Source organism: Alligator mississippiensis, chromosome 6 (genome assembly GCF_030867095.1).
Source record: "Alligator mississippiensis isolate rAllMis1 chromosome 6, rAllMis1, whole genome shotgun sequence".
Taxonomy (NCBI): domain Eukaryota; kingdom Metazoa; phylum Chordata; order Crocodylia; family Alligatoridae; genus Alligator; species Alligator mississippiensis.
In genome coordinates, this window is record NC_081829.1 from 56,522,610 (window position 1) to 56,549,947 (window position 27,338).

Here is a 27,338-nt window from a genome sequence, read left to right on the forward strand (position 1 = left end):
TCTCTGAACCCCCTCCAGGTTGTCCGCATCCTGCTTGAACTGCAGCATCCAGAATTGGACACAGTACTCCAGCTGCGGCCTGACCAGTGCCGCATAGAAAGGGAAAATCACCTGTTTGTTAAGCACCTACGGATGCACAAGGTGCGATTGGCTCTGCCAACTACTTCATCACATTGATGACTCACATTCATCCTGGAGTCAACAGTGACTCCAAGATATCTTTCTGCCTCAGTGGTGCTGAGAAGGTTGCCCCATAGCCTATAGGTATGATGGCAGTTCTTTCTCCCTAGAAAGAACTGCCTAGGATTCCTTTCTCCCTTTCTTCCTTTCTCCCTAGGATTGAAATAGCAATAGATGCTGTGGGTCAGGACTGAGATGTTTTCAAGGATCTGCTTATGGCAGGGCTGTCTGGTTTCTAAGTGGCCATGGGCTGCACACTCCATGGGCTGCACTAGCAGGGGTTACACCAGTGGTCCATACACCCTCCAGGGACAAACACCATGTGCCCCTCCACTACATCGTATATCTCCCCACTGCACTGCAAGCCCCAAAATCCCCTTCTCCCCCCAGTGCACTGCACGCCCAGGTGCCCCACCTCACTTTAAGCTCCCTGGCACCACAGGCCTTGGGCTCCCCCAGCCCTGTGAGGTATACCATGCTGCACTACCACATCCCTTCGGGTGTGGAAGGAAAAGCCAGAAGGAGGGGGAGCCCAGGAACCGCATCTGCTTCTTCAGCTACAGCAAAGGAGGAGGGGGGGGGAATAGCAGCCAGGTGGGACCCTGGGAACCACAATTTAATCTCTTGGGGGGAGGGGGCTGCATGTGGCTCATGGGTCACCAGTTGGACAGCCCTTGTTTATGGAACATTTCTGCAGCATGTGCCTGCTCTAGTAACTCTTCATTTTCACAGTCACTAACATTTATCCATGAATTTTTTTAAGAGTGGTTCCCTCTGACTGTGGGCCAGTTTGCAATTTCAGCTCTGCATCATGAAATTGTCTCACTTGTCCATCTATTTGGTTATTTTAAGTACTTCTTTGGTTCTCCTCACCATAGTATTCAGCATGTGCATTCTCAAAGTGTGAGACATACATAGTCCTGCTGTCTGGTGTGGGGATGGAGGATGGTTAGAAGTAAGTAGGAAATCAAGGCATGACAGTGTTAAGACTGATGGAACAGGAAGATCTGAGGAGTAGGTAGGCTGTATAATGAAACAGGGAAAGGGATGACAGGTAAAAAGATTAATTTATAATCAAAGCTTAATTTTACTAGGTTGTGGGACTTTTATTGTAAGTGTCTGTCTAGACAGGCAGGGAGTGTTAAAAAAAAAAGAAAAAAAAAAAAGAAGAAGGTAATATGGTACTACCGTGAAGTCAGAGAGGGAATGGAAATAAAGTAGAACAAGGGCAGTAAGAGAAAGGATAGATTTAAAGAAACGGAAAATCTCATTAGAAAATCTTGTAGAAAAGACCTCAATTAAAACAGTAGTGCTACTGCTATCATGCCCCTCCATCACAGCAGCCTGCCAATGACTGCTTTGTTACCATAACAGTAGAGGTGGGAAGGAATTTACAGATGTGCTTCTTTAGTTAAAGTAAATCAAGCACTTAAAGCTTGTAGTAATAGGCTTACAAAACCCTACCAGGCTAACCTCTTGAATTTGGGATTCAGAGAGTTCAGTACCCAGTTCTGGAATGATGGTGCCTGCAAGCTGGGAGGTGATAGGCAGGATAGACATGAAGACAGCCTGAAAGCTATATCAAGGATGAAAAGAAATCCTCTCCCACCAGAGGAATACTTTGCTCTCCCTTTTGCCTACCTTGATATGATATTATTTTCCTTCTCAATAATGACAAGAGCTACCACAAACACGAGTAGAATGGCATACTTGCTCCTCATTCTCAAACAATGTAACAGATCCCGGAAATCCTGGGGTAAAGCGTGCCCTTTATCCATGAGGAGTAATGGAAGAGTCCAAGACTGTCATCAGAAAGGCCCTCCCCTTTGAAGGAGAATAAAGAAGGTCTTCTTCAGCCTCTGGTGCTCTGCAGCTATTGAGAGAGTGTATGTTCCAATCTTCCAGTGTTTCCTTATCATGTGGGTGATGCTTTACCTTGCAGAGAGACAAAAATAAGAAGTGTAAGGGTTGACAATTAGAATACTGGTAGTTTGAAATAAACCAAACTAAGACTGACTTTTGATAGGTCAGTATTTTTCATATGGTAGGAGTTTTAATTAGATTCCAAGATTATACAAAATGTTGATCCAAGGAAATATCCACTGAGATTGAATCCATCTAATCATTGTCATTTCCTCCAGTATCTGCACAGAAATCTAAAATGGGCTATACCACACAAGCACAAAGCATTCTTCCCTCCTTTTTGCCCTTTGATGACCCACAGTCAATAAAGCATCTCTTCACTCTCAAGCGAATTGCCAAGAGTGTACGGGCTACATCAAGTCCCTGAAAACAATTCCCTTGCACTGTAGGAAAAGCATTTTGGCTAATGCTGATGCTTACAACTGCCAATTCACAATTTAATAGACTCATTCCTTCTGCCATGTCCACAAATGCTATCCATGGCAACCAAAACTACTGTCACACACTGCTTACTAAACATGTTTAAAAAAGTGGACTGTAAACCATCCCTTGTTTGGCCAGGCTGTTTAGACTCTGTGCATCTTAAGATAAGAACTGCAGGTCTGGTTCTGCTTTTACTTAGTACTGCAAATCAGGAGTAATTCAACTGAAGTCAATGGACTATTATAATATAGTTCAGAGAATGAGCATATTGTGCCACAAGCCACAACTGGGAATAAGTAACAAACTTCCACACTTTTTCTGTGGAGAGGACAAGGAGGGCCAATAACTGGCCCTCTAACCACTTTCTCAGCCTGTCAGGTTAGTTTTGAGGCACACTAGAATGCTGGAGGCCTTGTTTTCACTGTAGTGCATGTTCCCAATAGGAAACTTACCTTCCTTTCCCAAATGGGCTTTTATCAGGTGCACTTGTGGGAGAATCCTCAGCATTTCCCTATGGCCTTTCTGGTCTTTCTGTCATTTCAGATCTTAAATTCAAGTGGCCAGTTTCAGGCCTGATGTACCTACACACTGAAACAGAGGGATGGTTTGGTTCAACTGCTTTGTGTTATTCCAGTAGAATGGAACAAAGCAAAGGCCCTAGACAAGAAGAGGGAAATGAACAACCTAGGGAAGGAGAAGGAGAGACAGTGCTGCAGTGCATCGAGTGTGCTTCCTGTCATCTGACAACAACTGCTGCGATGCAGTAACAGCAGAGGTGGGAAGGAATTTGTGTATGTGATCCTTCCCTTAAACTGAGTCAAGCACTTCAGAACTTGCTCTGTTGTGAACACACGGCTCTCTCTGTGGTCCCTGGAGAGTGCTCCTTCAACAATTGGGGAAACATCTTCTGCTATCAACATCTGGAGAGCTGGTGTCTACATCAAAGGCCTGAAGATGATTCTCTTACTGTATGAATGAAATTTCAAGTAACTTAGAGTAATAAAGATGCAGGGGGGTCCCTTCTCTTTATAACCTCCATCCTGCCCAGGAAGAACAGCTGTTGAGAGTATCCGTCAACCTCTGCCCCTCGTATCTCCCTGTTCCCAAAATAAATCTTTTAAAAGAGACCCCTTGCTGCACTTCCCCTCTGGCTGGCTTCCTTCCCCTCCCTCCCCCTCTCCAGAGTCTCTGTTCCCAGCTCTGAAATACAATCTTCTACATTTTATGAGCACAGCTTGCCATCCCAACAGCTGCTCATTTGCACTCTCCCAAAAGCTTCCCTACTGAACTGCCAATAAGGTGGTGGAGCAATGGGGCAGGATGCCCTGACAACATCATGCCAGATGAAATCAGCAAGGGAAGGAAGCTGTGTCCCCTTTCATCTTGCCAATGTCCTGCAGTTATCACCTCTCTGGAAGGAAACTAAGAGGACAGGCTATTTTCTTTACTGTATGATTTGATGGAAGAGCACCAGATCCAACAAATTCAGTATTCATGTGCAGGCCCTGAACTCTTCACACCTGTCTGCCATGACTAGCTGTCATTACCGATACTCTGCATACATGTGGGGCTAATGAAATTCCTTTAGATTATTCATTATTCCTGCCTGTGATGATTAGTTTGTTCCCCGGATCCATCTTTGTGGGCAATTATTTTTAAAGGAAGTTTTACAAATACAACCACTACAATGAAACGAAGAGAATGACAATAAAAGTCTGGGTTCAAATCCTTCTCTTGATTTCCAACCCACCATCTTCATATCCTGTGAAATTTCAGCAACTCTTTGACAGTTGAATGAACAAGGTCCTCTCCAGAGTTTACTTTTTCTTAGTGAAGATTAAAGGATGTCTGGGCATTTTCTCTTTGTTTTTTGTTTTAGAAGGGCCAGGGTGTCTAATTTGATCCTAGTCTGTGTTGGGTGACAGAGGAGAAGAGGCTAGTAAAGCAGTGGTCCAAAAATGTGCTTAAGGGCCCACTCCTCTACAGAAGAGAACATGAAACCCCCTGCAGTTGCTGTTTTACAAAGATTTTTGTTTTGTTGCTAAACTCTGAAAATCATTCTGCTTGGCTGGGTGTGGTTTTTGTTGGGGGGTTTTGGGGTTTGGGTTTTTTTTTTGGGGGGGGGGGAGGGTTGGCAAGTGGGTAGTCTTGTTCTTCATTACTAGTTTTCTTCCAAATTACTAATGAGCAAAGACTTTCTATTCTGGACTGGCTGCAGACCAGTCCCCCAGCCCCCCGCCCCCCTTCTTCATGTATGTTGTAGCTTCATTTTAATTTCTAAGCTATGTGGTTATGATGATTTTCTCTATCATAGGAAATGTTTCAGTTTTGACTAATGTCAAAAGGTAAAGACACTTTGTTTTCTTGTGGCTGGGGGCAGGGTTCAGACTCTGATGGTACTAGTACATTTGGTCGGCATTGTTTATTTCATAATAAATTTCAGGCTCCTTTTACATTCTACAAACAATAAATACAACTGCTGCTGTCAGCAGGTGGCAAAACCATAGGTACCTTCACTTAGTGTTAATATGTTTTTAGGTTTTATTATTCATTGACTCATATCTTGTTCAGTCATTTCTATCAGGGCCCTAGGCATACATGGTAGGTATAAAACACTACCAGACCAAAATAGATTCCTTTTACACCCTCTCTGCACTAGTAAAAATTAATAATCAAGGTTCACGACAACTGAGAATCATATTCTCAGTGGTTAAAACTAAAATAAAAGGCTGTGTATCATGGTATTCAGATGAAGAATTACACTACTGCAATAGGAAGGTGAAGAGAATCAGAACCTTGGTTCTCATTAATCAACTCTGTTTTATCTGTCCAGTCCTATCCTGTAGTTAGCGGAAGTTAAACTGAGGTGGTTTATACTTGAATGAAAGATTACACTTCTGTGGTTTAGCTCCATTTACTGTGGAACTGGAATGGACAGAATAAACAATTACTGTACAATAGATCAGCTGATGCACTCTAGGTCTTCCCCCACACTGATTTAAAGCATTATAACTGTATGTCCATACTGCAGAATTGGCCTGAGCACGCCATAACTAGATCTTTTTAAAGAAGGGTATCTGTTGGAAGAGGTGTTACATGGGTCTTCCTATCTGAAGCAGGGAGCTAGATTAGAAATCAGTGTTTCCCATGCTATGGTCTATGAGGCCATGGTAAGTGATCTGATTTGACTCTCCAATTAAAAGTTTCATGAGAAGAATGCATAAAGGCTTTCAAGAAATTTTGAAGGTTGACCATGGTTCACTTGTCCAGGAAGTATGGGAACTAAATAGTATAGAAATGAGACTAGATAATATGGAAATCCCTTCTGACTGCATCAGCTAGAGTTGACAAACTTATATGAGCTAAATGCAGAAAGGAGGGTACAAAAATCAGGATTATAGTGAGAAAGCGCAATCCATAATGAAGATACTTTTTAGTCAGTTTGGTTTGAGGGTGTACAGCAAAACCTTTTTCAGATATTTTTGGTAATGGTTTCTCATGTGTGTTTCCTGTAGGGAAAACTGTGAAATGTAATATTGAATGATAACCTTTCTGAAGGCTTTGGGAACTGTCATGTATCACTAAATAGGAATATATATCACTGTCTATAAAAGGTAAAGGATACTTTAAAAATGTATGGGAAGGATGTGATTCTCTATTAAATTCTTTATAACACTATTTATGTTATACCTATTAAACTGTGTAGCACTTAGAGTTGAACTCCACGTGAGAAAGGGCTAGGACTGGTTCACTTAAAAGGTGGAGGAATTTGAATCAGGACAAAGGGTCAGGCTATATAATTCTGAAATTCTGGAGTGGTAGACATGACTACAGGATTATTTCTGATGCAGCTGGTAAGTCAGTGCTTTGCTTGCTATTAGAGGTGGCTGTGCTACATTTATGAAATCAGTGGCACTTCTGTTATAAGTCCTTGATTGGCAGTCACCCGTAACTTCCTTAGAAATTTACCTATGGGCTGCAGTTTCCATTGTTTAAAGCAGCCCTGCATATCCCTTTCTTACACCACACAGTTATTTGCAGCCGGGGCGCTGCCCATCTGCTCTTGGGTACATTCTGAACTCCTGCCTCAGATATAATCAGAGCTGCATTATTCCAGTCCACCCCTCAGCCACAGCACAGAGGTAGAGGCATAAAATTCATCTGCAGTCTACAATTAAGGTACTTGGTGGGGGTTAGCCTATAGGTCCTTCCAATTCTTGTAAGCAAGGCTTTAAGTTTTGAAACCAACTTTCAGCCTTTCTATTAGTCATCTGTATTGTTTTTATAACATAATTCCAGTAGCAAAAGATCCTGTTGCAAAGAACACGTTATAGAGGCAGGCAGCATAATTACATTTAGAGACAGTACCATATATTATCACTAACACACAATAGATCACATGTAGGTAGACAAGCAAGTACCAGATACTTTTCCAACCAGAACTCCGACTACCTTGCCTGTTGTGCAGCTAAAATCTCAACATTAAAGTCTCAGTAGCTATATTTTGCATATACTTAATTCCAAGTATTTCTGGTATCCTGAGGAAAATGCAAAAAAACCCCCAAAAAACAACAACCCGAGTGACACCCATGGTGGGAATTAAACCCATCCAGTCTGTGGAATCAGAAACATATAGTATAATTTCATACCTAAAATTCAAAGAGAAAAGTTAGACCAATAAGAGCACATATCTGAATGGGCTATAAAGAGGTCTTTACCTTTTAACCCCCTTTCTCCCTTAAATTCAATGTTGTCATAGCCAACAAAAAAAAAATCCAATCCCTTTTCCATACCGACAGTGAGCCTTATGCTTACAATTCTCACCCTACAAATGGGCCTTATGTCTTCTTTCCTTCCTATTTGTTACAGTAAGAAACCTGTTGTTGTAAATAGTTCTTGCATTCCCTCTCATAGGTTGATCTTTAGTCTTTGAAAAAATGTAGTTTTTGAAACATATTAGTCAAGCATGTATAAAGTAGCATAGCAACCCCAAGTTCAGCATCCTGTCTTGGTGGGTTGGACTTTCTTTTTTGTATTGTTGTCTCTGAGGTAGGTCACCCACAAATAGTCATTTAAAAATGAGAGAAAGAGATTTAAGTGTTACATTTCTTATTTTGGGTTATCACTGAGTGCATTATGCTCCCTGTTGCTTCACCCCCTGGTATGGTCTCCTCTTTATTCTAGAAATATAGAAGGCAAGTTCACTAGCTCCCTAGCTTCCACATGCACACACGTGCTCAGGCTCACACATGCAGATATAATCACTCACTTCCCCAATGCTGTCTGAGTTCAGTAGAAAATATCTAACACATCAATGAAGATATTGTAGTTCCTGAATCCCAACCATGACGTGACAAATGGATTTATTGCAATCAAGTTCAAAAAAGAGAGTAAGAAAACCTGCAAAATAACACATTCACTGTACACTTGATTTTTAGAGGGAATAGTTTTGTGATGGAAAGAGTGGCAGGGCAGGCTCAACTCACAGTGTTTAACAGGCACTGGCTTGTACAGTAGATTCTACACTGCTACCATGAGAGATTAAGGGATATGTTAGTGTTAGGATCAAATCTCCATTGGTACAGCTGGGGTCCAGTGATGAAGAGATGTTGTAGAACTTTAGGACTAGGAGAAAATGACGACAGAATTCCCCTCAAAGGCAAGTGCTTAACTCACAGTGTGAAACAGCTGACATGAGGACAAGTTTAAGGTGAGACAGGTTGTTTATGGTGGGTTCAATCTTAATTAATTCTGAGCTGCTCCTTTGATTCAGAAGAACAGCACTTGGGATGTAACATAAACAGATCAGCAAAAGCCCTGTGTTTTATTTCATTCACAATCTTGCCAGAACATGTCTTGTTCAGGTAGCAGATAAAACAGAACTAAGGATAGAAAATTAATTTCAAACTCTGGTTCCCTTCACAGTAATAATACAGTAGTGGCAAATCTCCTCCTCAGCTTTGAAAAGTACAAGCAGGAGTTAGCTGGGAAATCTGCAGTTCAGAAGCAAGTTACTGCACTCAGAGAAGGGAGTGCATATCCCATCCCTTGAAAACCTTTTGAACTGGTATTGTTCCTCTACTCCTATATTTTCCTGGCCCAGTCTGCAGGTCCAAGAGAATTTCATAGATAAGTAGCCATGCTGACCTCTAACGACAGACCTCTTATTAACATATCACTTCTCCCAAACTTTCCTAAGAACTATTAAATTTTGCAGTGGCTAACAGTCCAACACCATCTGAGGCAGCTTAATCTAATGCTTTGATTTGGGATCCTCATTTTTCCCAGTGGGGAGTTCTGCGCAAGTAACCAGGTCACTTGCTTGCTTGTTCCTTGGGTCACGCTTTCCTCTGAAAGTACTTTAAAAGTATAGGTAGGTGAACTAGTTACTGTGAAGTAAAAGGAGGCAGAGGTTTACTACATGTTGGCCATTTTATGGCAACTCCCTATGTGCATGGTCTTATCTTATGCTAGATGAATGGTAAACTGCAGTAGCTTAGCCCCATTGAATCTTTGACCCAGAGGGGAGCAGCAGCTGCCAAACATTCCCAGTAGCCTTGCCAACAGCTCAGGAGGCAGCATTCCCATGTTCCCCGGTAGGCAAATTCCAGTCCCCGCCCAAGATACTTAAAGCTTCTTCATGCTGACCTAGCCAAGGACTCCACAATTCAGTAGCCACCCTCAGCCACGGAGTGAGATGAATTCTTCCTGTTCATTCAGCCCCAGGGGAGCCCTCACATTGGTGCTCCCAAGATGCTGAACAGAACTGTTCCCATCCTGGAGCATTCTGTACACAGATTCTCCAGCTCCTTGTCACTGCTTCCTTAGCATGCCAAGGAGGCTGTCTCTTTCTGCACCACCCCCTGAATAACCATGACTTCCTGTATTGCATTCTGACCCTGCTGAAGAGGAGCAGCTCCAGCAGCTGCCAGGTGGGCCAGTTTCAGCTGAAAATCAAGAAAAAGGAATGTGCGAAGGAAAACAGCTGTTATAGCAAAAGACAAGGGCCTGATCTATTACATGTGACTTCAGCTGTCTTCAGCAAAACAGCACAGTGTGAAAACCTGCACATCTCCAAGAAACATGTTTCTTTGACTATAAAAACACAGGATCAGATCTGTAGCTATATCACCAGAGTTATTTAAATGATGCCCTTACAGCCTGTCATCACAAATGACAGAAAAATGACATCACAATTAGCACTTAATGCAATTCTGTACAATCTTGTATGTAAGGATTAGAAATTCTACAAAATGGATCAAGTTCAGACGTTTCAAAGACAAGAGCCTTCCTTACCATATATGTCTTACTGGACGCATCTACATATGTGCTTTAAGGTGCATTAACCTATTTTAATGCATGTTAAAGTGTCACAAAAAAGTGTTCTCTAATTAATGTGCCTTAAAATAAGTTAACACACCTTTTTCTAGTACCTCACAATGTAGGGCTCCTCTACACGTGTGGAGCCTGCTCCAATGTGCTGGAAATCCAGTGCATTGAAGCAGACTTGATTGAGTCTGCTGGAGCACAGAAATTGACACGCTCCACAACCTTCTGCATCATGTGTATCAGCATCCCCATGCTGAAAAAAATGGTGGTGGTGTGCTTTGAAATAAAATGTGTTCAATGAGCTTTAGTTCAAAGCACCCTGCTGCCATTTTTTCAGCACAGGGACACTGATACACGTGATGCATGGATGCTTTTAATTTGCATGGCTTGCTAACTGAAGCACCTGGTGCCGCCCAGATGGTAGCCCGGAGTGTTGGCACTGGATTTGGACCCAGCCCTTATACACCTTTGTTCCAGGCGAGCACAACCCTCAGCTCGACCACACCTGTCAGTTGATAATAGGCAAATTTATTGATACAGAATGATAACAAAAATGCAACAATACAAACAATTCTATATCTACCAATTCTAGGGTCAAAGTACAACTAGTCAGGATGCAGGCCCCACTTTGAGGTTCTCTCTCTTAGGTGTCGGCAGTCTGGAGATGGAATGCCAAGGCCCACAACCCCCCTCCAGTGGGGTGCATGAGATGAGCTACTGGTATGCCATCAGTCCATGGTGGCCTCAGAGACCCTTCCCAGGGGACAGGGACAGGGATGGGGACCCTAGAAGGAGAGATGGGAAGGATGGGACAAAGGGAGGGACCAGGAGAAACAGAGGGGGGCAGGGGGGGACGAGAAGGAACAGGGAGGGACCCTTTGTTAATCTCAAGTCTCTGCTTTTGTATTCTCCTTCCCCCTTGATGACTCCTGATGGCTTCATAGATTTCATAGACATTAGGGGCTGGAAGAGACCTCATGAGATCATGAGTCCAGCCCCCCTGCCATAGGCAGGAAGTCAGCTGGGATCAAGTGATCCCAGCAAGAAAAATATCCAGATGTTTTTTGAAAGAGTCCAAAGTAGGTGCTTGCAGTTTATGGCTGTTAGACCTTGTTATCCCTTGGGAAGCTCTAGTGAACAGCTGTTCTCCCATGTCCTGATGTACCCCTCTTATATAATTGTAGGCTGCTCCCAAGTCCCCCCTGAGCCTTCTTTTCCAGACTGAAGAGTCCCAAATCCCTCAGCCTCTCCTCATGGCTATCTCTGGTTGGCTGTCTCTCTGTGGTCACATGTCCACGTAGCCTTCCGGGCCTTCTCCTAATTTGGTCTGTTCCCCTAAAACTGGGACTCAGCCCCCCTGCTGCTCTGGGGCTTTGTAGCTGGTGTCACTTATCTTGTGTTAGGGGATAGTACAGTATATACTTGCTTGGTTCCCAGGCTGTCCCCCCTTGTTGTGTTAGACAACCCGTCTGCCTTAAAGGCTGCGATCTCATGTTATGGCATGCCCCACTTCATTCTCAAGCTGTGTCCATCTGCTGGCCTTGTTGTGCTAGACAGCCCACCTGCTTTCAGGGCTATGAGAAGCTGTGTGTGCATCTCCCAAGCACTTTAGAAATTCATTTAACTCCTGCTGCCCATCCTGACCCTTTATAATGCATATAACTATACCTATAAGCCAATTTCCAAAAAAATAGGCCTTTAAATACCATTTCTAAGCCAACAACAGCATATGTAAAAATGCCCAGAGGTACTAAATTTAATGCACATTACCTAAAGTGCATTAATGACTGTGTAGACTTTTAACATCACAAGTAATAGATTTTTTCCTTGAAATATTAACTATTATTATTATCAGTGACTACTGCAGCAAAATGACCTTCCATCCACAGAAACAAATGAAGTTCAGTGATGCTATATTTACAGTTTGTGTAAAGTGCTCTAGGATCTGGCAGAAGAAAAGTGATGGGTATATGTGCAATGTATACATGCACAATATTATGCTATTAGTTGTTGCTATAAAAGCTCTACAATGATTCAAATTTAGCACTTTTCTTTAGAGGAGGAAGGTAGAAAGTGGTGGGAGAAAGTATGTCTGGATGTTGAAATACATGTAAATACTTTTGTGTATAAAAGTAGAATTTTCAAAAGGACTTTAAGGCGTTTACCACACCAGACTGATTTTTCATAGGCCTTGTACTCCTAACTTCTTAAATCTCTTTCAAAATCTTCCTTTAAATTCTCTAAATAATAATAAAAAAAATCATACTTTTTCCTTCAGTTTTTTTTTTTTTTTTTTTTTTGCTTGCAGCTAAATACTATGTTACCCACAAATATAAACTGCATAGAACATGGCTGCAGTTCCAACACAAAGTTCCAGTGACTCCAGCTTCACCCTTGTGGTTTTTAATGCCGACACTGATAAAACACAGCCTTGAAGCAGTACAATTGGCTGTAGATTAATCTCTCTGTGTCTGGTAGAAGCAAGACTCTTTAATAGTTATTGTTTGACTGTGTCCCACAGCAGAATGCAAACTAGAGGAACCTTGCCAGACATTGCATCAGGCAAGAACACTTCTGAACTTGGTCTTAAAGCCAAAAAATACATTTTTGGTGTTGTGTGTCAGCTGTCGCTTGCTATACATCCTTCCTGCAATGAAGAAGCAACCCAGAAAAAGAAAACAATTGAGAGACTAAAGAGAGAAGGGCAAAGAGAGGAACTAAACTGACGGAGGCAAGGAACACACAGAAAAGAACTAGGAGCTATTTACACTAAGTCCATAGAAAGATAAATACTCAGCTGAACATGCCTGTTTGAACAGGGAAGGAATGAGGATTCCTTCATCAATTGCAGATCTCCATAGCAGCAGAGATTGAATACACTCTGCAAATGAATCTTCAAAGACAGATAAGATGAAGACTGACTGTGTTTAATGAAGTTTGGTCCAGTGTGAGGGAAGCCAGTGGGAGTTTTACTCTTAAATGAGTAGGAGAAGCAGCACCCAAATTAGTAATGAAGCAAACAGAAAACCAATGGTGCAAAGCAAAATAGAAAACAAAACTATACTGAGATTTTTCACTCAAAATATAATTTGTTGTAGAAAAGTCTGAGCTAGGAAGACTCATGTAATAATAATCTATTTGTATTTTACTGGGGGGGAACATCTGAGATCAGATAACCCACCCTGGGGGAAATACTTTTTTTCTGAAATTGGAGTTGTGATGGTTAGCAAAGCAAAGCTGGTGTTTTCCATTATGCAAAAAGAAAATTCTGCCAAATAACTTTGGGGAAGTTAACTGTGTTTATGGAAGCCTTTTTATACCCTCCTGGTCTGAGAAAGCACAAAAATATCTGTGGGCTCTAAGGAAGTTAACTGCTTTTACTTTTACCCTAATCTTAACAATACAAGTTTGCTGTCAATGTAGAGTTCTGCAATTGCACCTCTAGATCTGCATGTTGACAATATTTGAGAGCATTTGGGAACTTTTGCTGTGCATTGGAGCTATAATTAGGTTTTATTAATTTTGTGAGCATGAAACACTACATTTTGCCTTTCCTTTTGACCCATTTTAAAGATGTTCTGTGATATTTGCAAACTTCACACTGATGTGTGTATACAGGCTTACGACATAATTGGTTCCTGAAAACCGTGTCTTAAGTCAAAACGTTGTAACTTGGAACTGATTTTCCCATAGGAAACAATGTTATAAATGGGGGAATGTTATAAACAGGGGAACCAAGGCCCGATATCCTATTTTCACCAAAAATAACCCAGAATTTTATATACTCAATCAATTACAGACAAGTAATATAGCTACATTAATGTATTTACATTGTAAATAGCAATCATATTGATTTGGAAGGACTTCTTTGAGGTGACTTTGCTGGACTTTTTGAAGGGTTCTTGGCTAGAGTCTTCTCAGGAGTCTTGGCTGCAGGTTTTTCTGGAATCTTATTTGCTTTCTTAAAGAACGTGTCCAAGGAAGTTTGGACAGATGTTCTCCAGGGAGATGGGCAACACAGCGAACTTGTTCGTTGGCATGGCATCACATCAGAGCAAGCGTTGTAAAATCAAAACTGATGTCAGAAAGTTGAAACAGTGTGTCAATTTATAAATGTGACAAGTGCAAAACATTGCAGGGGTGTAGGTTGTAGCCGTGTTGGTCTAAGGACACAGGCAGGCAAGGTTCCTTGGGAGAATTCGATATCTTTTATTAGACCAACCCAAATAGTTGGAGAATAGTTATTAAGCAAGCTTTCGAGTTCAAAAACCCTTCGTCAGGCTAAGGAAGTTTCAGCAGCTGGTGTGTGCAAAACATTGTAACTCAAAACATTGCAAGTCAAGGACTGCCTGTATTTATGGAAAGTTTATACTTTGACTGGCAAAAAACCTAATAATTTCCATTGATGATCGTAGCTCAATTCCACTACTTCCCTTTGTTATGCAAATTTTCCTTTCATGGCTCTAGCACCTAGGTTTTTGGTACTCATTAGACATTGGATGAGACTTCCATGCACTCAAATGATCATTGGAAGTCTTGTTTAGGTTTTCAGACATCAAACAATAGCATCAATACCCAATAATAAACCCACAGCTCTCAGTCAAATGAAATTCCTGACCATGTCAACAAGTGTTTCATTTAATAATAGCAGCAGAGACAGCTATGAGAGGTCATACAAATCAATTGAGCTCAACTGGCTCCAAACATTGTGAGGTGTCAATTAACTTCCCTGCAGGTGTACAAAGCAGTCTATTGCAGAGAAGGAAGGCTCAACAGCTCAATACATATCGGCCACATGGTTTCTGAAATCTTTTGGTGCCTTACCTTTGTAGTCCTTAGTACTGAAAGAGTTCTGCACCAGTTTGTATATTTAAAGCTGTTGTTAGTTTAATTTGTCAGCAAACCATTCATATGGAACGTGTGTTTGAGACAGCTGCCTTTTAGTTTACTAGACTCCAGGGTTGCCACCAATCAATTTTCACCCAGACAGTAAAGCTTTCAGTGTTCTGCTCCATGTCTACATGATGACAGAACTTGTCAGAATATTTGAGCAATGGAAAAAGAAACAAAATATACAGATTCCCCCACAACATATCCCCACATCCCCTCAACACCATTCCTGTTCCTAAATTTCATAAGACTTAAGCATCTCTTCTGATCCTCTGGCCTCTTTGTTGTGAGAGGAATTTGTTTTTTATTCCATTACTTTATTAAAAAAATAAGTTGTTAAGAGGCCCAAAGCACAGTCAAGAAAAAAGGACCAAATTGCATTGTGCTTTATTCTTTTGCTTTGCTGGTGTGGACTTGGGCAAGTAGTCTAAGAGATGAGTTAGGAGAACCATGTCAGTAGAGCTGAGCAAATATGTGAGAGGGCTGTTTTTTCCCTCCTTGCAAATATTTGCTGAAATAAAATAACCAAATTCTTTTTTACTAGGTCCACACTGTTTTTGTATTTGCTTTTGAAGGCTATTCCAACAAATGAACTTAATGGTAGAGGATGGCAACAGAAAGTGAATTTTAGGTGATTACCAGAAATCATTTAAAGAAAAATTAATTTCAAATTTGCCATCACAGGTATCTGGAACCTAAACACTGATCTGCAGGGTCAAAACTCATTCCTTTAGGGAAATGAAAAATAAATGTCCCCCTCTGTTCAGTCAAAACTAACTGATACTTTTCCTATTTCTAATACTGATCCAGTTACTTTGCTGTGAGAAGTCATTTACTGAAATCATTCAAGGAATTATTTCAAAAAGTGACTAAAAAAAATGTGCTATTCAGAGTCAATTCACAAACTGAAAAGAAGCAAAATTCAGTGAATAAATTGTATTATAAAAAAATCACCAAGTCTATAGGGCAGGATGATGCTAAGTTTGCAGGAGGGTAATTCTGCATGAAGAGATTAAGAAAGCAGGTTTTACAGCAGAGAAAAGTTGCCCCATTGAGAGACAACCTAAGGATCAAAGACCATCTCTTCTTGCTCTGGAAGTTTTGAGTCTTTCCTATTCTGTGTTTGCTTTAAAAGAGATTTTGCTACAATCTTTGGACAGTCTCTGAAATCTGCAGCCAACTGAGTAATTCCAAGCGCACTGTGTTTGTATTGAGAAAAAAATGCATACACCCAACTCCCCATCTTGCCATACGCAGCAGGCCAAATGCACTATAATGCATTATGAATCCTGAAATATCAGATAATTGCCCACTATTAGAGATGAGACACACATTTGGACAGACCAATGATCTCGTGCATGCAGTTACTGATAGCATACTCTTAGTCATGTGATGGTCATGTTGGCATTCTGTATTTTGTGTATGCTGAATTTCAGAAAACAGCAAGTATCGCTCATTAACCTAGGTGAGATGTAAAAGGGGGTTGTGCTACTTGTATTCACGCAAATCCCACAGCACTTTCCCCACAAATAGAGGATAAGGTCTCCCTCCAGTTTCATGTAGAATATAGTATTCTTTTTTAGTCCCTACTCTAAAAATTGTGCCATGAAAAACAGCCCTCTGCATTTACTGTTGCTTCCATTGGCTGCGAGTGTGGAAGTTAGACTAAGTCATGTTCTCTGTCTGTGTTAGAAATGATTATTACGTGACAGAACCTGCAAAAAAAGGAAGTATCACATCTCAGAATGTGTTTGAAAACAGCTTTAAGGCCTTGTTTTCTGTTAACGTCTTGAAAGTGAATTTGCTCATGTGCTTTTTCCCAGTTTAAAGAAAAGCTTCCCCAGAATCCTTTTCTTGGGGCTTTTCATAGATTTGGATGGCATGACATTGGAATACTGAGTTGGGGGACAGATAGCATATGCAAGTGTGCCTCCTGCCTGCAATATATACATAACTTCCTACCAAAGGTGTGCTATCACACAGCATAGCAGATGTGGGCAGCTGTGAGTTATACTAATGTATGGGAATCCTGGGAGACATAAAGAGAGCATAGCTAACTTGTCAGTTCCTGCTCCCAGGCCCTGTGGACTAGGCAGCATATAGACAGTAGGAGGTGGGAAGCAGGAAAGAAAGCCTTGTGGCCAGGAGATTTCCAGCTGGCAGAATAGTCCATGAGCTACACTAGGTGCTAATTAGCCATGGCTAGACTCAGATTAGAAGAATGAAAAAGTGGCTTAGAAACATCTTTCACCCCAAGTTCCTGTGCCAAGGACAACACCTTGCCTGGACTTGAAGGACCTGCTTACTTGGAGCACACGGGCTTTAATAAAAGACCTGATACACACGAAAAGAACCTTACCACCAGTGGCTATAAGCAGTAGTGCAGCAATGGGTGGGCAAGCAGGGTTTGACCCCCAGGTGCTGCCTGAGGAGCAGGGGGAGGGGCAGTAGAATGGAGCTGGGGACACCTCCTCCTCTTGTCCTCCCCTCCCCCTGTATTCTGCACCTTCCGTGCAGCAGCTCCAGCTCTGGTGAGGGCAGAGCAGCAGTGACAAGGTTGACAATGCCTAGGTAGCAGTGTTGCAGGGGGAGTGGCTGGGGGCAGAGTGGGGGAACAGGAGTGAGGTGTCAGAGAGGGCTAACACTTGCAGATGAAAATCAATGTTTAAATGGCTGCTTGACCTGTATTTTGGTGGCAGCATAGGGAGGTGACATCTTCCCTGTGCAGCACTGAATTTCTGGTTGCTGCCCCTGCATTGTGTGCTACCCCTGCCTAGGATGAAGAATTGGTCATTTCCACCTCTAACCACAAGAACTGCCTTCACTGCCACAGGGCACTGAGCAGTCAGCACCCCCATGCCACACAGTTAATCCCTGCAGGGTGGGGGCCTTGCTGTCCCATTGTGAGGGCTGGAAGGATAAGTTAGCCCTCTTACTCCCTTACACTGATCAGCCCAGGGAAAATCCCTAAATGGGACAGTATACAACAGAAAGACAAAGGAGAATACAAATCTGACTCCACAGCTAGGTGTAAACTGAGTAAAAGCACTCCTTGCTGGCGTATTCAGACCTAATTACATGAGACAGTGAGGACCAGAGGAGGAGTGGCTGGGAGCACGGTAACTTGCTGAGAAAATTGGAACCACTGGTCTCCCTCCAGGTCATCCTGGCTAGTGAATGCAAAGCCCAGCTCTGTCCATCTCTTTTTCCTGTTTTCTCCTTTAGCATTAGAAGTAAATCCTGAGTCTGTTTTCCTGCAGGCTGGGTGATGCAGAATTAAGTCATAAATGGCCCATTGTTAGCTAAAACAGAGAGGGTCTCTGTGCACCATTTAATACTTCCCTTTTTGGATAAGCTACTCCCAGCTGACGCTGAGTCTCCTAATTCAGCTAAGTTTTAGCTGAGATTTAAGTCTTCTGGGTGGAGGGAAGGGGCTTATTGCATTGTCTTGCACATAAAAGCCAGCTGCTGTGGTTAACATAGGTTTGGGGATTAGGATGTTGTGGGGTAGTAAGGAAGGGAATGGCAGACTCTGCAGGGCCTAAGACTGAGGTGGATGCAATGTGTCAACCCCAGGGGCTGGCCAGCTCAGAATCACAGAGAAAGTAAAGCAGTGGCCATCAAAAAGGCTAACTAACCCAATTAAACACCTCTGATCTGAACCACACCTGTCTGAATGCTGTCAAATTGTGCCCAAGATTCCAGAGGTTAATTAAATGTATTCGCACTTCTAATCTCTTCCAGGGTACATATACAGATTAATCATGTCAGAATCAGTTTCTAAACCATTCTTGTTACCTCCCAAAAGCCTGGAAAGCACTTTTGTTAACTGCAATAACAAAAGTGTATGAGAAGTTGTTATTGTCTGACTGTATGGGAAGAGGAGCCACTCATCTTTTGTTTCTTGGGCTCAGAGACTATGCTAGCAAACTGGAAGATGAACTTTGAGTTTGTGCCTCCAGGATAAGTTTTTCATCCAGGTACTCACAAACACACCCATTTCTTCACCTTATGTTTGACCCTGTAGTCAGGGAGAGGAGGGAGTGTAAAAAGGCCTGAGGCAACAAACTGTCCATGGCCTCTGTATTTTGTACAGGCAGATCACAGGAATGTTACACACTTGAAATGCAGAAATAAAGGTGTATACACACCTCTTGGCAAGTAGCAGAAATACTGGATTTTGTCTATTCTTATTTAACACTTCTATCACATCACCTACACAATACTGGAAGGTCTCTATTTCAGTAACCACCAATATGCACCCTTCAGTAGCTTACTTTTTTTTTTTTTTTTTTTTTTTACATACAATATTATTCCAAGCATCACAGGGCAAACCTAAAGAATCTGCAACAAGCTCAGGATGAATACTGTAAGCCCTAATGCCACGCACATGTGGACTGCTTGGACTTTCTTCTGCCTCTGTGATGGTTTTCTCCTTGATCCATTTAATGACTGCTACTTTCCCCATAATTGGAACTGGACATGGTTTTTAGTCACAGCCAGGGTTGTTACAGTTTACACTTCCAAGAAGATGAGACTTGATAAGTCAACAGACAAGAAAGAGTTAATTAGTACTAGTTAAAGAAACAGTTTTTACAAGCAAAGCTGCATAGCTGATCACATAGCTGTCTGAAGGTTAACTTAACCCTCGATCACAAAGGAAGCTCCGCTACAGTGGCATTATGGGGAGATTGGTGGCACTGTTGCCAAAGCTAGCCCTACACAATGGGTTAGTAGAAGGGTGGTATTGGCATGACAAGGACTGCACCATCCTCCAAAGTATATGACTTTCCATAGTTCCTGGGGATTAGAAAATTCTCCCTGCCAGAGCTGACAATGCACATAATACCAATGATAACAAAAAACCCGGGTCTCTAGTGCTAGGCACATCTAAGGGAAAATTGACACACCAAAATATTGCTTTCTAGATCACCTCTTTCAATCTGGGCATCATGAAATGATAGTTGCCAACAGCAACCATCGTTATATATCAGCAAAAGCTGACATACTGCCTTGAACATTAAACACTGCAATGCATGTTGCAGGTCAAGACTGAGATACACTGACAGAATTGAGCAGGGATGGCCAGAACTGCAATTCCAGCAGTCTAGAATAAAAGAACACAGAGTTTGAGGGGGATAGAATAGGAAATGCAGTAGTGGGTCAGACAGAATTTTTTGCCTTCTTTTCCAAGTGGTGCTCCCCCTTCCCCTTGTCCCCCTTCCTGTTTGGTAGATGTGCTTGCTGTCATTGTTTCGATGCCAGCTAATAAACCAGGGGTCTGCAACATTTTAGGACAGAGTGCCAAAAACTCCTACAACCTCAATCTGTAAGATGTTGGCATGCCAAGGGCAGACAGTGGGGGTGCTACAAGGGGATTGATCCTTTTTGTGGCAACGCAACCCCAGCCCCTTTCCCACCATCCACCTCGAGGCACATGTGTCAAGCAAAATGCCTTCAGGTACTATGCTCTGGCACCTGTGCTAGGGATTAACTACCCCTGTAATAGACCCTATCCAGCAAGAAGTGTCTGCTAAGTGGGAGCCTCCAGGGTTGTTCCAAGCACCACAGAACAAAGAATTTACAAGAATAAATGAAACCTCAGAACTGTGAGAGTAGGGGTGGGTTCTCCCTGATTCTCTAACAGTTCAAAGGAGCAATCTCCATCTAGGCCCATATGCCATGCTTCTGACTGAAAGATTTGCAAATTGTTTCACCAACAACTACCACTAAGAGGAATTAATTCTTTCTTTCCTGAAACTCATCCCACCTAATTGAGCATAATTATGTACTGGCACGGCTTGCAATCTTCATAGGAAAAAAAAGCACAGATGGAATCGCTGGCTTCTGTAGGGAAGGGGTGGGAAGTGAGGGTGTCAAGGAGACGAGAAGCATGGACAGGGAGAGTGGGTGGGCCAGCTGCCTGCTGAGCTCAAAGCCTGTTTACTCATGTCCTCCCTTCCTCAGTGTTGCAGCCTCTGAGCAGCAATAGATGGGAGACATCACACAGGAGGGGAAATACATTTAACAGTTCAGATTACCAGGGGAAACCCGAGAAAGGTGTGAATACATGAAGTCACATTTTCCCCAAATGACTCAACAGGCAGCAAAAGAGCTCCTAGAGCATGAACTGTGCAAGTCTAGTTCTGGGTCACCTCCCCTTCTCTCTGAGATTTCTTTATTAATCTGTCCTCCCTTTCACCTCCAACCCATTTGTGTGGCTGAACTCAAGGAAGAATCAAAACCTGGTAGAAATTAATGTATAGCACCAATCACTTCTCTCTAGTGCCCTGTTGTAACTTTTTTGCACGTAAGCATGATGCCACCAGTTAATGTTTCACTAGAGTGTGAATGATCTGGAATAAGAGTCAGCCCCAGTGCCCAATGGGAGAGGGCTTCTCTTGTCCCAGCGTAACAGGGTCTGCTTTGCTGTCACACAGGAAGATGATTATCTGATGAGGGTATGGAATATGGCTGTTTCAGCTGCTTAGAAAGAGAGCTGTTATTTGCAGCCTACATCTGCAGAATCCTGTAGTTAGCAGTGAGCTAAATCATCCCAACTTTAGCAGTGAACAAGCAATTACAGCTGAAGTTGATTTGCTGCAAATGTGTTGCTACAGAATCATGCAGATGTAACAGCTGTATTGTAACAACTTGCATAAGTATCAGTCAATATCGATACAATGCCTCCTCCGGACCCATCTATACCCTTCAAGTAGAAATGTCTGTACAAGAAATGGTGAACTGGTTTCTCTTTGTTCATGCTGAAGGGAGTCTGTGTCCTCTCTTCAGCTTGCCTCATGCACATGCTCCGGATATCAGCTGCCTTGGGTGGCTAAATAGCTGGTGACATTTTGCAGCACAGTTAAGGCATAGAACTCAATTGGATGACTGGAAACATCATGGGCCAAGTTCAGATCTGAATAAAAGGGTGCAATGTCAGTGACATTGCAGACTGCTGGAACCAACTATTAATTTCCTCCATCAGTCAGACCAGAACTGCTGCTACATCTCCTACAAATGTCTACACTATGAAAGTAATGGGCAGCCTGGAGTCACTGCAAGAGCACAGTTCAAGCGAGAGGTTCTGCTGATACCATAAATAGCAAAAGAAGAGTCCACTTAATGGAGGCACTGGCTGTGAACTATTTATATTTGTGAGGACTGCCTGTGATTCACTGCCTATAATGGAAACCTGGAGCAAGAATAACTTCAAACAGCAGTATACTGGGTTTTATTGGGATACACAGGGTGTGTCTACATGTACATTATTGCACTTTTGCTACTGTACGTTAAATTTAGTACCTCTAATACAAGGTACTACATAAAGGCGCATTAGGCTGCCCTAATGTGCCGTAGTAAAAGTGAATGCCTTTTTAGGGACATTTAATACACAGTAGAATCTACTGTACATTTGCATACTAGCACTGTTTTTGCTGTGATGCTTTAATAGGCTACTGCACATTAAAGCACATGTATAGATGCACCCACACACAGTCATAAAGGGAGTTGGTGCCATAGCTCACAGATGCTGCCTTCTGCATGCAAATTTTTAAATGGCTGCTATGAACTGGATTTCAGGACCTACAAAAACAGTTAGAGCCATACAGAATGCAAGTTTGTGCCCTGGACTCAACCACTGTTTGCAGTATTTCTTTGCAGGGCTTCTACCAACTCAATGCACAGAGAGCTAAACTGAGCGGTGGTTGTGTGATGTGATCAAACACATGGCGAAACCACACAAACTCAGCTTTTTTGCAGACCTACTTAAAAAAGGATTAAAATGTTTGTTGTCAAAAGAAGGTTTAGCGTATTAACTCACTGTCCTATTGATTCTTATTTTCATTAGGAACAGAACTAGATGGAACAATTATCTAAACAAAGATACTTTACTATTCTTGACAGGTGAGATTTCTAATTCCTTGCTATTTAAGTGGCAGAGGTACAGCCATATGTAGTTCCCGTTGCCCAATATCCTCCATTGTAATACCCTGGTTTTAGCTGTCTTTTATAAATGTATTGCATCTTTTCATTTTACTAAATTGAAAAAAAAAAAAAAAAAAAAAAAAACCAGCCAAGGGCAAAATAGTACAATCATGCTGTTAGGAATAGCAAAGAGAGAAGAAAAATAGTCTTAGCTGTGGTTACTGGTACTTTTTTTCCCACAACCTTAAAAAAACCTTGAAGCCCACAAGTTACTTCTAACCTGACTCCCTTTTTTACCGTACTGTATTAACCACTTCAGTGTCTGTTCAGATCCTGAAGCCTGCCTTGGGAAACATGACAAATCTGTTACAGTTCATCTCACTTGATGCTGCCTCTGGATTTCCTCAAGTTATTATAATACTTAGGTAAAGATAAAGTTGGATGGATTGCATAGCTTGTTTTCAAAATACTTCCAGAAAGGGGACAGCTTGGCTAAGGCATTTTAATCATGTAGGAACAACACACAGCTGAAAATAGGCAGGTCAGATAGAGAGGACTGTCTCGGTGAAAAGAAATACACAGATGCAATCTCAATGTCACGCTGAAAATCTACCCTGAAGTAACATCTCTTCTGAAGCTGTACTCACTACCTGGCTATTTAAGATGGCCCAATGAAGTTGATCATCAGCTTTGCTGGGCCAGCCATGTCATCTGGATGTCCAACTGGCAAGCTTTATTTTCACAGCTCAATCAAGGTGTATGTTTCAAGAGGAGGGCACAGAAAGCTCTTCAGGGACATCCTCAAGGCCAAGTTAAACAAATGCGACGTCAAAGTCAGTTTGTGAGAGACTACTGCCTGCAACTGTCCCAAATGGAGGAAGAGTCTGCTGCAGGGATCTCAATACTTTGAAATCTCATGACAACACATAAGATGGAAAAGCAGGAGTGGCAGAAATAGTGTCATAATCAAGAATCCAGTGCCAACCACCCCACATGGAAACACATGTCTGAGCTGCAGTAGAGTCTGACCATCCTGGATAGGCCTCATCAGCCATCTTCAGAGACTCAGAAAAGACAGTCATGGAAAACAATCATCCTCGACTGCAAGAGATTGCAAAAGAGTTAAGCTGGGAGCACAGCTGCTGTGCAGCACAGGGTTCCATTAGTATCTGCATAACAGGAAGCAACTTGAAGATGGGAGCAATGAGACTTGGTCATAGGGTGAATTAGTAGGTCTTGCCTGACTACATCATTTGATTTGTTTAAGATGATGGCTGAGCAGTATTTTATTTTAAAAAGGAAAACACGGCATGCATGAGAGTAAAGAGAGTTGCCGCCCAAGTTATTTATAGTTTCCTGAATTAGCCCCAGCTCCCACTGAAAGTAGCCAGTGTTTCCCTGGAAAGAATCAGTCAGAGGAGAAAGTTTGGAACAAATGTGTGTTTAAATGATGCTCAATCTTTAACTTTTGCATGGACACAAGCAACTGATTATCAGCCATTTTTAAAGTAAGATCTGTTGAAAGGTCCCAGGTCTCTGTAGCTCAAGGTCAGTACATTATGAGAATTTTCACTCTCTGTCCTGCTTGTTTTTGATGCAGAGATGCTAGTTGGACTGATCACATCCTCTGCCCTGTGAGCAAGCAAACAACAATCTACTAATTCTCCTACACAGTTTCCTGTTAGCAGAGAGTCAGTAAGTCCAAGTTGAATGGCCTCCACGCTCTCACTATCCCCTGTGTCTTGGTCCAGACTTTGCATGAATTAAATTTGGATCACCCTAACTGCATACCATTTAGAGGCCTGAATGGTAATGTGGCTGAGTAGCAGAGGATTAGAGGGAAGGAGCGCAGAAGTGGGAAAATGCCTGTGGGGGATGGGATGGAATTGTGTGAGAATGTAAATGTTGCCAGGATGTGGCCACATAGCAATGAACTCACATAAAGAAAGATCAAATGCATTCTCACTAGAACAGATGCACTCTAGCACTGAGAAGTGGCCCATGGCTGATACAGGCAGGTTTTTACCACATCTGGTTTGTTTTTAACAAGTTCAGAAAAAGAAACTAAGTCTTTCAAAGTTTTTCACCCCTTCCTGACTTCTCCACCCCTGTGTCCATCCCTCTCTGTATGCTGCTAATTTTCTCAAAGCTTAAAATTTTATTCTGAGTTCTGGGTTCTCTGTCCTGTGGGACAGTTTAATTTTCTTCCCTGTTTTGGTTTCAAACAAAAGCTGTCCACACAAGGCCACAAGAGAGCAAAACGTGGCTTCCTCTTTGTTCTCTCACAAAGTCCCTTTGCTGGTTATTTTTTGTAATCTGATTTATACAAAAATGTTATTAATTCTTTTATATTGTTTGCCCTTTCAAAACTCATTCTTCATATTGCTCATTTTTCTATTAACTACAACATGTTAACAGTTTTTTTTCTTTTAATATTTGTTTCCTTATTATGCCAGACTAAATATTACTACGGTATCACTTGGAGATTCCTGTAGAGACAAGAGCCCCCTTGAGCTAAGGTCTGTATACCAGCAAGGGACAGTCATACCCCCAAAGAGCTTACAGATTAATTAAATCAGAGCCAAAATGTGGGGGACAGGAAGTTTTGTTATTCCTATTTTACAGACAAGCAGTGAGGCACAGAGATTATGATTTGTCCAAGGACACACAGGAAGTGTGTTGCAATACTGGGGGCTAAACAGTGACTGACTTCCTGAGTCCTAACCCAGTGCAATATCCAAGTCTTTCTTCTTATATCAATTTGTGCTGATTATTTGATTTACAACAACATGGCAGTGATTTTACTTCCAATATCTTGGTCACGGTCTGTTGCCAACAGACAAGTTTTTTTTTTTGCCCATACATCTGTGCAAGCTACTTTTAAGGCACGAAACTGAAAATATAAATGCTTGTTGCATGTTTTTAAATCCTTCTTAATGCTTTCTCTCTGCCACACCTAATTTCAGAAATAGCTTTTCTCAGAAGCTTCAAAAGAGGCACATTCAGAAGACGTGGGCAAGATCTGAAGCAAAAAAGAGGCACATTTAGAAGATTAGGACAAATCTGAATGAATAAAAGGCAAATTTGGATGCTGTTCACTGGAAAAAATCACAGACCTTGCCTTGGCATGTTGGGCTCTGATGATTTACAGGGCTATCAGCTGACTGGCATAATCATGCTTGCTTTATTTTTACAAATACTCTTGTGAGTAGAGATAGTCTTCCAAAGAGAGGTTGCTTCACTAAGAACTCTGCATGAAGGCAAAGGTGTCCAGCCTCCTAGACTCTTCACCCTCACCAGTTATGGTCTTGCCAGAGCTCTTCACTCACCTCATTGCTACAGGCTTCCATCCCCACTAACTCCAGCAATGCCTGTCCTCTTTGGCCTTTGGCCAGTATGGGCCAAAGAGGACAGGCACTGCTGGAGTCTTCATTTCTTCCTGTCAGGGTTAGTGTTAATGACCCTGGCAGCCATCCCACCAGGTGACATCATCCATTCCCCTTCCCTAGCAAAATTCCTATACCCACTTTCTCTTCCCCCTTCAGTCTAAGTACAAAGAGTTAAAAAGCCTGGGGCTGAATCAACTCAATCTTCACAGGTTAGTCTAAACTGCGTAGACTGAATGGATAAGCAAGTGAGCAGACATTCACTTTTGATTATAGGAATGTAGCTACATGCCTGCAGTGGCTCAGGCCAGAAGCCAGGGGGGCACTAAAGCACACCTTCCTGCTCAGCTGGAGCAGACAGTTATGGCCAAGGCTAGTCTGCCCACTCAGGGGTGGGGGAGGTTTGTGGGTGAGGTACAAAGCATCCTGGGATATTGGAAGACTGTGAGTTAACTTGATTCTAGAGGAGATCTGGGACAGAAGTTCAATAAACCAATTAAACCTAAATCAGTTAAGTCTGATACTACAGCCATCCAGGTTCATCTTAAACCAGTTTTGGCCATTTTGAAAGTGGTTTATGTGCACTGAACTTCTGTTGTCTTACAGATTTGAACCAGTTTCCAACCACTTACACAGGTTTATGTATAATTTCTGTCCCTAGTCCCTGAGGCTGCTGGCATTTTAAATCCCTATGGGAAAAGTTAGCAAAAGGAAGATGAGAAAATTACAAAATCTACTCTAAGGAGCTATAATTTAGGCATGGAAATCTCCTACCAAAAAGACTGGAAAGACAGAGATTTGTCAGGCTCCAAAGAAGAAAATAAAATACGATATTTTTTCCCTGTCTAATTTAAACTCTTAACGCCCAATAACTGCTGTTTGATGACTCCACTGGGAAAGTGATCACTCATTCTGAGGCTTCTCAGAGCTAGAATAAACCAACTTCACTCTTACCTATACCATGAAACAAAGCTCAAAAATAAAACCACAAAGCACACAGACTCTACAGCATTACCTGTCTTCTTGCAGTTGACATGATGGACTGTGGTGCACGGGCAAACTGAGTCACCCCTTTTCCCACTTTTTCCCTTCCGTCTGTAGCATCTGACACAGATGAGCTTAATGAGAGAAGTGAAGGAACTTTTTTCATTTTTGTCAGACATGCCAAGATCATGGATAGATGTCTTGGCTGAGATTTGGCAGATCTGGGCTCTAATCCTGACTTGGCCAATGGCATGTTGTCCTCTTTCTGCCTCAGTTTTCCCTTTGTAAAACAAAGAT

General features: G+C 42.1%; 1 protein-coding gene across 4 annotated transcripts in view; it reads right to left on the bottom strand.

Annotated features, from left to right (window-relative positions):
- Nucleotides 1–27,338, bottom strand: part of CHST3 (carbohydrate sulfotransferase 3) — a 46,499-nt gene that overhangs the window by 12,001 nt on the left and 7,160 nt on the right. For 3 of the 4 annotated variants that reach the window (XM_019484363.2, XM_059729897.1, XM_059729896.1), the window contains exon 2: nt 1,822–2,115. In XM_019484363.2, coding sequence (XP_019339908.1) covers nt 1,822–1,958 — 137 coding nt within the window. In that variant the 5' untranslated portion in view covers nt 1,959–2,115. Of the gene's footprint in view, nt 1–1,821; nt 2,116–2,978; nt 26,072–27,338 lie in introns of those variants that run through there. The other variant, XM_019484361.2, reaches the window with a different exon arrangement.